The sequence below is a fragment of the Synchiropus splendidus genome, chromosome 4, assembly GCF_027744825.2.
Source record: "Synchiropus splendidus isolate RoL2022-P1 chromosome 4, RoL_Sspl_1.0, whole genome shotgun sequence".
Lineage (NCBI taxonomy): Eukaryota > Metazoa > Chordata > Actinopteri > Syngnathiformes > Callionymidae > Synchiropus > Synchiropus splendidus.
Window position 1 is genome coordinate 7,411,641 of NC_071337.1, and position 15,502 is coordinate 7,427,142.

Below are 15,502 nucleotides of genomic sequence, written 5' to 3' on the forward strand. Positions count from 1 at the left end.
CGTGACAAAGACTGGACACCCACCGAGCATCCTCCTCCTGATTCACCTGGAGCTGAGTTGGATGTTGCCCCTCTTTGATAGGTCGAACCCCCGAGCCCCGTCTCCTCCACCTCAGACCTCATTGCGCCCGCTCACTGTCAATCTCCTCCTCAGATCCCTCCCCCGAGATATCAAATAGGCGGTGTGGCGGCCACGCTCCTTCACTATTCGCTGTTCGGCTCGATCATCCGAACACGGTGAGCGCGTCTGTGTCGCGGTGCGCGCAGTCCGGAGCGACATGACCAGAGTCCCGCGCAACTGGCCAGACAAACATGGATCTTCCTAAAGCGCTGAGTTCGTTTCTTTGGATATTATTACTGAGACTTTTGGAAGAATGTCACTCCGAGGAAGGTAGGTGGAAGTGTTTGCTTTTTTATTGTCTCAGTGTTGCTGCATCAGTTTCAGGTCCGATCAGATGCTGACCGCGGTCCTGTAGTTTTGGATTGTCCACTGGTTTTCTGTGGACCATGTGCGCCCGTTCCCGCAAAGAAATGTCGACCAACTTAAACCCTCTTTTATGAGGTAACCACGATGTATATGTTCAAAGGGAACGCAGGATTTACAACAGAGACGGTACAGATTCACCAATAAGTGGAGATCAGTTTCGACTACCTCTATAAATTCACTCAAACTGAAGCGCGGAGAAGCGGGTTTGTGACGGTCACTTGCGTTTATTCCCTCAACAATTTTGTTCCCGCAACAATAAGATATTTCCTTTTATAAAAGGGAACTGAACTAAGCTTTTGTTCCAGACTGAGCAACTATTTTTTGTGGTTGTAACAGATTCCTTATAACAACACATTATTTCTCTGATTTTCTTTCGTATTTATTTCACAATATTTATTCACAATTCACAATAAATCTTGAAATTAAGTGAGAAATTGAGGAAAAGACGCGACTGAAAAAAAGGGGACCCCTCTTCTGAAGCCCTCCACTGCAAGTTCACCATGCAGTCACCCACATTTGTCATGACCTTGATTTATAATCGTCGTTGTGAAAGGTGGGGATGAGGAGCAACTGACTGTCATTGGAGACTGATTTGTTGAATGTGGTGTTAAGGATGGTTAACTGGGTGACATCCAGCACAGATTCACGCTTTAAAACAGTTGAGTTAAAAAAAAAAAAAAAAAAAAAAATAAATAAAAAAAAAATATATATATATATATATATATATATATATATATATATATATATATATATATATATATATATATATATATATATATATATATATATATAACTTCAATTAATCTTGTAATATTGGCGGAAATAGCGACTTGTCGGATCAGATTTGACCAGAGATCTCTCATTTCTTTTATACTTTAATTTGGCTTTTATCACATATTCCATACTCAAGTACAATATTTAAACCCTAACAGTGCATGACTAAAAAAAATGACTTGTGAGTGACAATCCGAGTATCAACAAGCTTTCAGCCTGTTGTGTGATAAAGTGAAGTAAGGCATTAACTCTGAACTCACTTTTGACATGTTGGAGTGAAATATATTCTGAGCACTGAATGGTGGTTGTTTGGCTGTTATAGCTGTAAACTGTAAACCAACAAACTATTACTGGCAATGAATGACATAAATCTGAACAATGTGATCTTATTTCTGAAGGATTTCTGGTCGTACTAAAATCACGATTGAAGTTACTGATATTTGTGTTGTATTACAAGCCTGTTACTAGTCTTGACACCATTGTTCTCTTAGCACAATCTGCAGAAAGATGACGACTCATGATCGCAACACAACTCAAAATTCAATCACAAATGCATCAAAAGTGCGGCACATCAAAGGCACATACCTTTGACACCACCTTTTCAGAAATAAAAATAACAATATCATATTTTAAAAGAAGATTCCCAGTGTTTCCAACTATTATTATTATTATTTTTTTCAAATTTATTTAGATTCTATTTACGAGACCATAAACATGCAATTTTTGTCAACCAGTACAAGTCTTAAGCGGACTAGTTAACAATAACATTAAAGCATTAAAAAAAAAATGTTAATGTGCCATTAAAATCAGGTACTGACCACTGCTCTGAGTTGGCGCACGAGTTGAGGGCTCCCCACTGAATTCTTGGCTGGTGGTTGTGTATTGAACTTGTCATTAGATGTGAAAGTTTTTCAATGACATGAAAGCTGAAAAGTGAAATTAAAAAGTGGAAACCAACATTAAAATTTTAATATTGAAAAGTAAAACATTAGATTGGTTTTTGCTGTCATCATCTATGTTTATTAGGGTTACGGAGAGCCGACCTTCAACCTCTGACCCTCGCCCACCCTCCACACACCGTTCCTATTCCTATTATTCAGGATGTTTAATCTGTTGTGTGTGTCAGCGCTCTTATGTCCCACCATCCCCGTCGCATGCACAGGCACGCAGTAAACACCCATACATCCTCTGCACTTGGCACATAAGTATCAAAAGCTCTTTGGCACACTTTGATACGACTGGCACAAGCACCCAAAGCTGGATTACTTGTCACATAGGTTCTGATCTTCCCTGCCATCTTGACTTGAACCTTATGACCTGGTGAGCACACTTGTGTGTGCTGGAGCGACTTGACATGTACTTACTGAAATGCACACATCTGTGACGTCTCACTGACACGCACGTACTTGTTTGTTCCAGAAACGCCGCTAGGAAGGAGAGTGTGGAATTATTCATGGGATTCCATAGGCGTGTATGACAAAAGCATATGGGGTTAGAGGTGTGATGAAGGTGTATAAAAGTGGAGTCACTGGAGTGTTGATGCAAGTTTTGTTATGGGTTTAATGGTCTACAACTAATACGTTGTTTTTGTGGAAACAATTCACTAAACATTGTTTGATAATATTTTGTCAATATTGATAATCTAATGGATTTATAAAACAAGTTGTGCTTCTATTATATTAGTTGTATTATATTCCCTGCCAAATCACTTCACTTTTTAAGTTAAGTTTATTTAAGTAAATATAAATGTTTTGTTTTAGTAAATATAAATGGAAAAAAAAGTAACGCTACTGAATGTTAGAAACCAAGAAGTACATGGCATCATCACAAAACTGGTTTTGTACTGAGCCTGTAGACGTGATATTCCAACATCGAACCTGAAGTGAATCTCAAGTCACACTAATCTGATCGCCACTTTTTTGTTGTTGATATCATTGATGACAGCAGTCATGTGTTTGTTTTGTAGACTTGTTAGATATTGTGTTGAGGACATTTCTGTTGAGGCAATGAAGTAAACCCATCCTCACTCCCATGATGTGCTGCAGTATATTGACGTTGGAAAGTGGAATTTTGCGTCCTATACTGACGCCAAAGGCAGCCTTCTGCGCTGGATGTTGAAGCGAAGGCATTTTCTCTGGCGTTCCAGACAGGAGGTGGGGGTAGTGCCAGTCGGAAGGGTTAGGGTTGGGAAGCTTTCTTCGCTGAATTACATTGCATTAGCGTGATATATTTAACCCCTTATGAGGCTCTCCATGACTGAAACGCATGGGTGTTTGACTGGCTTTAAATGGCAATTGACACGTTGTTCGATGAAGAACCAAAGGAGCGCCATCCCATGACTTACCGAACCCAAACCTCTGCATTCTGCTGTTTCAGGATGTGCAGCCGAAGGTGCTTCAAAAGTCAAATGCAACTCTGAAGGCTGCCTTTGGCGTCAGTATAGGACTCAAAAGTCTACTTCCCAACGTCAATGCAGTATGCCATGCAGTGAGGAAGGGTTGAAGAAGGTCATGCATGTGGTGAATGAGGACATGAACAGGGTTACTTTGCCCAGGTGATGGAGATGATAGGACGACAGTAGCTATGATGGGAAGTGGATTTAGGCTCTGATATTGTGACTGGTTATTCCACAGTTATCAGTCAATCAGATCATGCATGAAGGTAGAACATGCACATGTAGCACTTTTATTGAAACAGCTTTGCTCACTATACACTTCTTTACGACTTCTTTTGTTCTTACCCCTGATAACGCCCCCCCCCATTCCTCCTCCCCCATCCCTGTCTCCCTCAGTGTATACCTTCTGCATCTTCAGCTGACTTCAGCAAACAGTGAGACGGCCAGGGGCTTCGCTCAGACAGATCCGGGTTTGTCCAGCACCTCCACCCCGCCCCTGCACCTTTTCCACAGTCAATCCAACCACTCCCCTCCCTTCAGGACACGTTTCTCATTCCCCCACAGTCCTCACCACTAACACACCTTGGCATCTCATCGGGATCTCATTTACTTTACCTCCTCCCCCTCTCCTCCCTCGCTCCCTCCCTCCGTGCCCTCCCTTCATCCATCCTTTCTGCCGCAAGCTGAGCGAGTGGGTGCAAGCCAGGTGCTGAACAATAGAAGTGAGAGAGTGAATCAGAGTGATGGAGGGTGCAGGGAAAGGTTCTCGCTATCTGCAGTATAATCGCTGGCCTCCTTCTGTATGGGTGGCAGCTTGTCAGTCATGCCAAACAGCTCAGGTGCTTTGGGCTCAAGCTCACCTCTCCTTTTTGCATCAGGAGGAATGTTTGGTTTCATATCGCTGCCAGGATTTGAACCAGTTTGATCTGACGTACAGAGGTGTTTGTTTTCGGTTACTATGTTTTCAATCTTTACAAATCTTAAATGCAGTTAGCTCTTCCTTTTTCTTCCGCCTTCTCCATATTGGATTGACGGCGGATTTGACCCTTACCCAGCGACCTGGAGGAGACCCAAAACAGGTTCCCTATGTTTCTATGGAAGGGACCAAGGGGTGCTTTCTGTGGAGAGTAAATGATATGTTTTCCATGATGCAGTTTCTCCCTTGACTTTTCTGCGACTGGAAAGCTCCCCAGAAAAGAAAAAAGGATGTTATTTTGAAACAAAAATAATGAGAGCGAAATGTACCAACATTCACTGAGATTAAAAGGTAAATCGGGAAGGTGCATGTTCAGAATCAGAATCAGAATCAGAATCAAATTTATTTCCATGGTCAGTGGGGAGCCCACTAACTAGGAAAGTGTTTTGGAATAACGTGCAGTCAAAAAGTGAATAAATAATTGAATAAAATAAAATAAAATAAAGTAAAATAAAAATAAATAAATAAATAAAATAAAATAACAACAGCTTTGTTCTGTGGTTACTAAAGTAACTAGCACTGTCAAATACATTTTCTCTATTCAAGTTAGTAGAAACGCCACTCATTCATTCCAGAGTACTTCTAAATAGGGATAAATAGTATCATGTAGTAGAGACCCATCCAGGAAGGGAATGGCAGAGCATGTCCATGTTCTCCTTATCTGTCTCCCGTAATGGGAGGAGTCCGAAAATGAGGTTGGCATTGGAAAGAACACTTGCCAACATACTGACTTAAACAAAAGAAAACTCAGCGTAGCAGGATCCATGCTGCACTGGGGAGAACCCTGGGTACTTACAAAGTTGTGTGTTTAAGTACATGCACCGTTTGTCCTCAATATTGGACCTTAAGACACCAACCTGTTTTCAGGAGGGTTTTGAGCTTCAACCAACCAACCAACAAGTCCTGATTTTAGGTTGTTAGTTGTTCGGTAAGGAAAGATGTAGGATGCCATTTATTGGTTTAAATCGGAGATCACCAACCTTTTTGAAAATGCAAGCAACTCCTAGGGCACTGTGTGACCCGAAAGGCTCCCAGCAGTTTACTGCACACTTCTGAAATCACGTAATACACTGTATGTCATGGGTGATAAAAGCTATTTCTCTAATATAATGATCAATGATGTAACAAGAAAGGAAACAAAAGAAAACATAAGATATTTTTTTATATGAAAATACAATACCTTTTTCTTATCTTTTTTGGGGCGGCTATCTGAGGGTCACGACCCCGGTTTAAATTCTATTATACAGTATATACAGTTAACTGCTAACATGTTGCTAACCAGCATCGAACTAATGTCACTCTGAACCATGGCTAACTTGTGTCAATATTTTCAGTGATGAAACTAAACCCAATGGGACTTTGCTGGTGATTTTTTTTGAGGCCCTTGGTAGTTTTTATTTTTACTTTTATTGAACAAAATTTCCCCAATATACTGGAATGATTTTTTTTTTTCTTTTCTGAATTATTAACTTTTTCCAAAACAGCATTAAATACTCTAGATGGGGGAACACATATTAACTAGTGCTGTCATTTTAACACGTTAATTCGATTAATAAATTACGCTGCAATTTAACGCGTTAAAAAATTTAACGCAATGAATTATGAGTATCAACGGTTCTTCATTTTGCCTCATTTAGAGGCGTGTTTTACTTCTATTATTCATTTTTTAATTGCTATATTGAGCTTACGTTTTTATTATTATTGTTAATAACAATTTTTTTGTTTATTTATTTTTGTTCGTATTTATCTGATATTTATTTATTTTGGACATATAGTTTTTGTTTTTGGAAACCGGAGGCCTCAGACTGAAATTTCGTTGCCATAATTCAGTGATATGCTTTTGTGCAATGACAATAAAGGAAGTCTAATTCTAAGTGCCCATTTGAGACAGCCTTATCTTATTTCAGAATTTTATTCATTTAACTGAATCGCTGTATTTGTTTTACATTTTTGAAGACAGCTTTATTTTATTTATTTAACTGTATTGCTGTATTTGTTTTACATTTTTGAATAATGCACCTAACTGGTTTGCAGATGTGCTTGACCTTTACTTTTGGATTTCATTTATGAAGCACAGTTCACCAATAAAATATAAAAAAATAAGTCGTTTCTTCATGGTAATACATGTCCCACAATCTAGAGTGTGACCTAAAACTGTAATGAATCTTTGAGACACAAAATAATATGCATCAGCAAATGCCAAATACATGGAATTAATAAATATAAATACATAAAAAACTCACAAATATTGCTGAAAGTATAAATTGAGATGGATGCAGTGTTACTCAAATATTTGTTTGGACTGAGAATCTTCACAAGCCATTATCCAAGTTTGACATCTATGTAAATAATAACTTCAGTGGGGGTCCTAGTGAACCAGATGGTCTCAACGCATGGATAAGTTGTTACACCCGGGGGACGTCCAAAATCTGCTACTGCAATGTAAGACAATTGCTGAGTCACATTCTTTATTATCATGCATTTTGTGTAATAACTCATTTTAATGTCTTGTCTTGAAAGAGAGAACAAAAAAATCCTGAAACAAAGAATATAAATTGCAGACTGAAATTGTGTTCTGAAAACACGGCAATGACACAGGGGCAGCACTCTGTCCTCAATAGGGATCAATAGGAAGTAACAGTGATTGATGCAAGGTTATTTGCACAAGACTGCCAGTGCCAGGCCCAATGCAGCCGCCCATCGCTGGCAGAAAAACAGCAGCTTTGGACCGGTGCGACGTGGTGTGACCTCGGCAAGTGTGATGGGTCAGGAGCCATTTGTGACGATGACAGGTCTTTCCGTCGACACCTCAGGGACAGTCGGACGGACGCCGGGTTCACTGAAGGAGAAAGGGGCGAATTATCCGCAAGAGTTCTACATTAAAAGCAGGAGGAGGAGGATAAGGTGTGTCAGGTCACTGTCCGAGAAACGTGGAGTCAAAGGAAAAGCATGGAACACTGAATCAAAGAGTGACAGAGGGAAAATTGGACGGCAGTGGGAATGTGACGAGGGAATTGTAAGCTGCCACCGTTGCTTCCTACCAACGCTCCTGTATGTTACATGTAATCAAACAGACCAAGAGCTCCTATAACAAGTCGATGCAACAGCTCAGCCGCATCATTATTTACTCCCCACTTCATTGGTACACATTGGCTGGGACTGATGGGCCGTGGGCGTTAAAAATAGTGAGTCTACTGGATCCCACAGGGATCGCCTGACTCCTTTTGTTGACAACGATAGACTATCAGAAGCTGGCGGGGGAATGTGTGGGGAGGGTTTGGGGGGCAGGAGGGGGGAAAAATAGGGGATTGCATGTAGACGTGGGAATTAGGCGTGTGTGTTGGAGTCGGGTTTAGCAGGTGCGATGCACAGTGAGGACCTCGCTGTAGGCAGCTGGCGATGATAGATGAGAAATTTCCAGCTGAACCACATGTTCTAATTTGATTGATTTAACTGTAATGAACGCCTTGCTCCATCGCTTTTCGCTTGCTTGATAAGTTTACACCTGCTGCACGGATGGTAGTGTTACAAGCTGCAACTGTGAGGATTAAGAGGACGACCAAAGTTAAAGTTGAACTTGGAACAACGTGTGCTCCCTTCCTTGCTGTGGGCATAAAGAAGGGAGGCTGCATTGCACAGTTGGAAAAGGCCAGTGGAAAATATAGGGTCACCAGTTGAGCCTTTGGATTTGGTGTCAATAAAAAATATCAATTTCCCAATCCAGAGTGTCCATCTTGGGATTTGAACAAGGATCCTCAGTTTTTGTCTCTTTTGCCTTTCTAAATGAAACCTCTGAATGGGCCTCTCTGTCATGACTGCTAAGCTAAGGTGACCCAAGAGCAGATGACTCCAAACTCAAAGGACTCGGACAAAACGAGAGTTCTGTTAACCACAAGATTTATTACAATAAACGCAAAATAATACAGACAGAAATCAAAACTGAAGGCGACGACACCAGAAGCGGAGCGCGGAGGGCAACACACGAAGAGAGAGGGAAAAACCTAAAGCAGAAAACAGGCGTGAGATACACAGTGCTGCAAACAGGGACAACAGAAAACTATGCACTCGGATATAACTCTGACAAGGCAAATACAAAATTAAAGACGCTCGGTAGAGGTGAAAACAAAACTCTAACCGAGGAAATAACTAACAAAGGCTGAACTGAAGTGACCAGTAACAAACACTCGAGGAAGCTAACACGGAGCTAATGACAGGGAGCAAGCGATAGGAGAGCTAGATAAGGAGAAAGAAAGGTGACAGAACGAGGAGATGAACGCTGAGCAAAACAGAGAGATAAACAGGGTCACAAGCGAACAGAACAATCGAGAGAGAACGTACCATAAGAACGAAACACGATCATCTGGCAGCACATGCTAGTTCTCCAGGTGTATAAATCTCAGCAGAGGCAATCTGTGGAATGAGAACCAGCTGCGCTGCCATGAAGCCGGAGGGGGTGAGAGAGCAAACAAGAAAACAAGGAACCGGAACACAACAAGTGAAAATAAAAGCACGAACCCTAACAGGAACAATGTGTGCACCCTTCATTGCTGTGGACATAAAGAAGGGATGCTGCATTGCACAGTTGGGAAAGCCAAGTGGAAAATGTAGGGTCACCAGGTGAGCTTTTGTTTTTGGATTTGGTGTCAATAAAAAATATATAAATAAATTTCCCAATCCAGAGTTTCCATCTTGGGATTAGAACAAGGATCCTCATTTTTTCTTGTCTATCTTTTGCCTTTCTAAATGAAACGTCTGAGTGGGCCTTTCTGTTTTTAGTGTTTCATGACAGTCATTGATGGAGAGCCAGTTCATCTGACGTCAAAAGTGACCAAAGTGCAGCATGTTTTTGAAAAGCTAATCAATATCAGTGTAATTATTTTTTATTAAGGATGCTAATTTATGACTCTGAGCCTCTGGCCAGCTGGTGGATGCAGTTGGCTTCATCCGTGCCATAATGATGAAGTAAACACAATCATTTAACTGGTCGACGTTGTCCGTGATAAACGGCCGTCTGCTGATAAAGAGCAGCGTGTGATGTGGGTGTTTCGCTGTATAAACCTGAAGGAGTTTGAGTGAATCATGCATCTTTGTATGTGACGGCCGATACACACAACTTTGTAAGATATTTGGGGTGTTCCAATGTGAGCGCTGTTTATGCTCAGGCTGTTTTGCCTTCAGTTTAAACACATACTGCATTGATGCAACGTGGGTGGGCACGTTGGGAATTGGACTGACAACTTGATGGAGCTCAGCATGTGAAGGGTGAGTTCCATTGTAGATCCATTTTAGGGAGGAAAAACAAAATCGCCCACTCTCTTCAAATTCATGCAAAATATCGCAAATCAAAAGTACTGTGTACCGCACTTCACCTATCAGGACCTCAGGACTTTCAGGGGTTACCAGTCCGTTTACAGATGTTTGTCGCTTAGTTTTCTGGTTGCATAAATTATGATAATTCATTAGATTACAGTTTCGGAGTTTTTGAATTTGTTTTTATATTATATATAATTCACATTTTTCTAATACAGTAAGTATGGAAACCAGAGGAGAAGGTGATGTTCTCATCCTCTGCAAGTCAAGTCAATCGCAGTTTCACTCCACTGGTTGTGTTTTCTTGGCCTTGCATGGCTTCATCTTTGACTCAAGCTACTGCATTGTTTAACTAGACTCTTATGTCCCCAAGACAGCAACTTAATGCTCAACTATTTCAACTTTAAAAAAGCTTTAACTGCTCAAAATGTGATTGGAAAGATATGTTAGATTTCGTCCGTTCTGATATACTTTACCGAGACGTCCTATAGCCTCAGCTATTTCTCCTCTTACGGTGGACTGTGCTGACTGTGACTGTGCATGGGAGGAAAAGTGAGCAAAGATATCATGACTCGTAAGGTCACTGGCCGATAATTTAGTCGTTGATTGGATTGTGGGGAGAACAGAAGTTGGTTGGTGAGTCATGAGTGGCCTCTAATGCTGGAGTGCTCTGATGCTATTTCAGAAACCCCTGGAAAAGCGAAAGGTGGGTGTAGAGGCCTGCAGAGTAGACCACTGTTCATGTTGCTACTTGTCCACCATTACAGTTACGTTGGTCTACTACAGATCCCTGTTAAAATTAAATGACTAACTTATGATTGAATTAAATTAAGGCTGAAGATAGATATATTGTTCTTGTATTGATGTTGAGATATGAACATTCAAGAAGTTGATCACGACATCCGACATGAATATCAATATATGGGATTTTGTCTGGATCAGTCAACCCTAAATTCAGTTGTGATTCTAAAACACATCCTGACAAACTGTAACTGTCCAACGTCTGTAAGATGTGTATTTCAATCCTTAAAAAGTCTGCGAATACAACACCATAACGTGGCAAAGCTCCAGATGGAATTTCCAAATTTGATGCCTTTTCTATATGTAACCCATATTTTGGATCAACACTATCCTCCTCTCAAGGTCAAGCGAAGCTCTGAGCCCTGGCCGAGGCAATGACGTACAGTTGTTCTGATTCGGTTATGTAACAGCCCAGTGAGTGAACACGGGTGTGACGTTGTTTAAACATGAGATATGTTGTGTGCACATGCTGCCAATAGATGTGCATATTTCAAAGCTTGACAAAGAAACAGCATCAGTCCCACGTGCAGTCATGACCAGGAGTGAGACGCGAGTGCTGTCAGACGACCCCTCGCCCCTTTCAACTGCAGTTCCAGTCCCAACAGACTCTCTAACTCGCCATCTACGCTCTGCTGTGTCAGTATCCGCCTCATTGGTCCTGGCTGGAGCAGGCTTTCTTACTAATGTCCTTTTCGTGTACACCGGACCTCTTCTGACACAGCTATATTAAATACACGTGTTAGCAACGGTGTATGAAAGAACAGCAGATTGATGCAAGACAAGGCTGCACATGCTTTCAAGTGCACAAACAATGTCTGCCTTGTGTCCATTCCCATGTATCTACAAGGGTTTGAGTGACTGCTAACATCCACCCGTCATGTTTTGTCGCTGTTCGAAGAAGTTTGTGGCTTCTTGTTAAAAGAAATGAATTGACTAAACAAGCTCTGATGTGACTTTCACTGGCAAGACTTTATCTCTTCGCTCTAATCACAGAAAGCAAAATATTGGAACTATTTCATTTTTTTAATGTTGAAATTGGTCAATTTCATTCAAGAAAAATAAAAGCAAAGCATTCCAAATTGAGGAAGTTGTTTGTTACACTCCCTGGCTGCGATACTTGTCACACTTGTTTTGTCACAGAACTGTTATTGTGGATATCACAAGGTGTTGGAAACATTCATCAGAGGTGTTGGTCCATCTTGACATGTTCGCATCGCACAGTTATGGTGGTCGATGGGATTGGGGTCATGTGGCTCATTGATGTGTTCAACTAACTGGCCCGATGTGTGACAAAATCCCGCGGGAGGTAGCATGAGATGATGGTACTTTGGAGTCATGAAGGGATGGACATGCTCAGAAGAAATACTCAGGAAGGCCTTGGCATTTAAACTTTGTTCTACTAAGAGGCCGAAAATGTGCCATGAAAATCCAACCCATCTGAGTTAACAGGGACATGTGGGATGCTGTTGGATCCTCCAAAAATATATTATATATGATATATGTATGTATATGTTGTGTGCTCTTTGAATATACAGTTTGTGTATTTATCAGATTTAAAATGGAGTATTAGTATTGTAATGAAGGAGCCGTACTGCAGAAAACTTTTCTTAACCTCTTTTTTTTTTTTATCAATTTGCTTGTGTTTAAGCGGGTTTTTCCTTGGATTTTTTTTTTTCAGTATAGGAGGTGTGTCCAAGTGGGTGGCGATTTGTCAGATGGTTTGGACAATAGCGGAGCACATTGAATATCCCTCTCAGTCCTCCTTGACTGACGGTGAGGGAGCGTAGCCATTGTGAGTCACACGTCACGCAAAAACTGTAGAAAATCCCCCCTACATAAAAATCGAAAGCGCTGGGGAGAGCTCAGCGCTTAGGTTCTGAAAATAGCCTTTGTTCTTCTTTTGTTTTGCCGAGTACTGGAAAATGCTGTATATTTGGTATTGAGTGGAATACCAGCACTATTTATGTTGTTATCACAATGTTTTGTGTATTTTAAAGGGTATAATTGAGGCGGCATTACCACCGCCAGTGCCTTATGGGTAAAACGGTAATGGAAAAGTGGCAGTAACTGGATGTTGCTCAGAAGTTTTCGGTGCTCTGTTTATGGTGTTTTGATCGCTTCATAGTCCACTTGTTTTTCGCGTCTGATTCCTCTCACTTTCAAGTCCGGCCGCTGTGATAAACATTGTGTTGAAAATGTGTCCGGCTGGAGCTCGTAAAGCCATTACTCTGATGCTTCGGAAATGCCATCAATCTTTTTGATAGGTGTTTGACCTTTCAAACTCATTAACCAGACCCTGAGTGGAGACACGCATCGGCCTCAGATAGGCAGACTAGAGTCTCGGGCCGAGCCGTGCTTCATGCAAACACACGCGGCCCCTGATGAATGCACGCCAGAGTGTCGTGTCAGAGCAGCGGTGTGTGTCTGACTGCCAATATCGCCTTCACCGGCTCGCCACCTTGGCCACTCCCTCACTTTTTATTGCTTCTGTCTGTCATCTGGTCCTCTTCATCCTGTTCATCGTGTGAATTTGGTCAGTGACCTGGAAAATTGCCCGACCTTTTAATACAGATCTCATGGATGAATAAATGCATAAATCGTTGCTGGGGCATTTTAGAATTCCTCCAGCCTGGTCTCACATATCAACTACAGCTTTTGATCGCCACTTGTGGTCAAAGCAACTTGACAAGGTTGTTGATGTGACTGTTCAAGATAAACACGCAGGGATGTGGTGGGCAAAGAAACGGCACAGCTCCATCACTTTCTGACGTGAATGTAAATACCTGGTTAAAAGCACCATAGGGTTTCCACCACATAGAAATTAGCGCAGCGCAATTGACAGCCGCCACGGTGTCATAAAAATGATCACATTTTAAAAATGAAATGTGATGAAACACATTCAAACAAAGTGGACATGGAGAGAAATGGATAACACATAACACATCATGGAGGTGAACAATTCAGAAAGAAACATCATAATGACTGAGGTCCGTTACTCACAGAACCCATGTCATTTAAAAATAAAAAAATATATATATACATTTTTTTTTCTCTTTAAGGTGGGGACATGTGCGTTTTAAAAAATCCTGGCGGAAGCCCTGGCACGGACTTCTTTTTTTCAACACAGTTTTGGCATCCAACTATCCCTCACTCACTCCAGAAAATCAAGGTGGTGACCGAAAGAGGAGGCTGACAATGAAATGAAGTGTGGTGCACATAATGTCACGGATTATCCTGCTCTGTTTACTGTCAGTGAGAGCTTGAGTGTGGTGAGTTGCAAGTTGCTGCCCTGCTAGAAATCCAGTGTCTTGTGCTGCGTTCCAGGTACCTCAGAAGTGGAAAGCCTCAAGGAGCCCTCTGTGACAATCAAGCGCTATGGGAAACCCTGTAACCCTGAACCCCTGTGACCCAAACCTATCCTAAAAACCTAACCTCACCCAAACATCACAACTGTTTTCCACACACTTATTTTGGAATATTTTTCAGAGATCAGCCTCCACATAGGGACCAATGGATTCTCACTAAAGCTCAAAATCATATATTTTATTTAAAATATAAACTAAAGAAGATTTAAGTAAAGTGTAAATGAAAGTATTGCCATCAAGTTTTCTCACTAATATTAAAAAGTGCTTCAACAGGTGCTTTCATGAACAGCATTTACTGTTGGGGGCGCCATCACTGTCTTTATCATTTTTTTCTTTTTAAGAATTTCTCCGTAGTAGGTAGATTTTCAAGTCAATTCGATGACACACTGCTGCCACCAAATGTGGCAAGTGTATTAAGGCTGAGCGCATCGCGGCCCTCACGGACCAGAGGTGGAAAGCAAAACGCTTGTAGCGGCCCTCTAGCAGGCGCTCGCGGCCCGACCATGGTCCTCAACCCTTATGCTTAAGAATCACCGATTTAAAGCACCGAAATCACCGTGAAATCTGTTCATAACTTCATGAGTTATTTTGGAAACAGACAGAAACGTTGTCAAAAATACAGCTTTGGCAGACAAAAAAAGAAGTTAACTTCCTTTAAACTTTTTCCGATGATGATTTCAGATTTGCATAGTTAGTAATCAAATACAACTCATTCAAATTCTGTTTTTTTCCGATTTGACAAACACAATTTTTCCCCCCCAAATTGCCCCATTTCTCTCGTGATTCGACAATCATCCACTTTCTAAAATCACCTTCATATATGCTTGCATTTCTATTGTCTGTGATTGCAATCAGAGCGTGGTGGTGAGATGAAGCGGATGCCTGTTCATTGTCTGCTTACGCTTATAAATGCTGCTTCCTGTTTGCCGCGCGGTTATTCTGCCATCACCCCGTCGCCCTGCCAGATAACCATTAAGCCGGGGATCTTTAGTCGTGTGTGCTGAGCTGGTGGTCTCAGCCGCCAGGTCGACGCCTCTCACGCCACTCAATGAAATGTGACCAGACCATAACAGATGCAGAAGGTTGTGTTTTGCTGAGAAGGAAGCTGAGTAACGGACGAAGAATGGTCTTTTTAAGATGCTATAAATCCGTTCCACTTTGTGAAATGAGTGCATTTATCAAAGCTGAAAGAGGAGCAGAGGAAAATGTGGATTTATTAAATTCAAATGAAAGGTTTCACAGTCAAAGTGGATATTGACAAAATATTAGATTTTGCTGTTGTGTTGATGTTTTTGGCACTGAATATAAACTGTAATATAGGCATCTTACAAATAACACTGGCTTTGAAAATTGAGGACAAAAATAGGAGCTGAAATTAAATAAATGAAAAAATGA

At 41.2% G+C, this 15,502-nt stretch overlaps 1 protein-coding gene across 1 annotated transcript in view; it reads left to right on the forward strand.

Annotated features, from left to right (window-relative positions):
• Positions 1 to 222: 222 nt before the first annotated feature.
• The window catches only part of LOC128757569 (ephrin type-A receptor 7-like), a 159,359-nt gene continuing 144,079 nt past the window's right edge, over positions 223 to 15,502 (forward strand). The window contains exon 1 of the mRNA XM_053862964.1: positions 223 to 390. Within this exon, the coding sequence (XP_053718939.1) occupies positions 312 to 390 (79 nt within the window). The 5' untranslated portion in view covers positions 223 to 311. The remainder of the gene's footprint in view (positions 391 to 15,502) is intronic.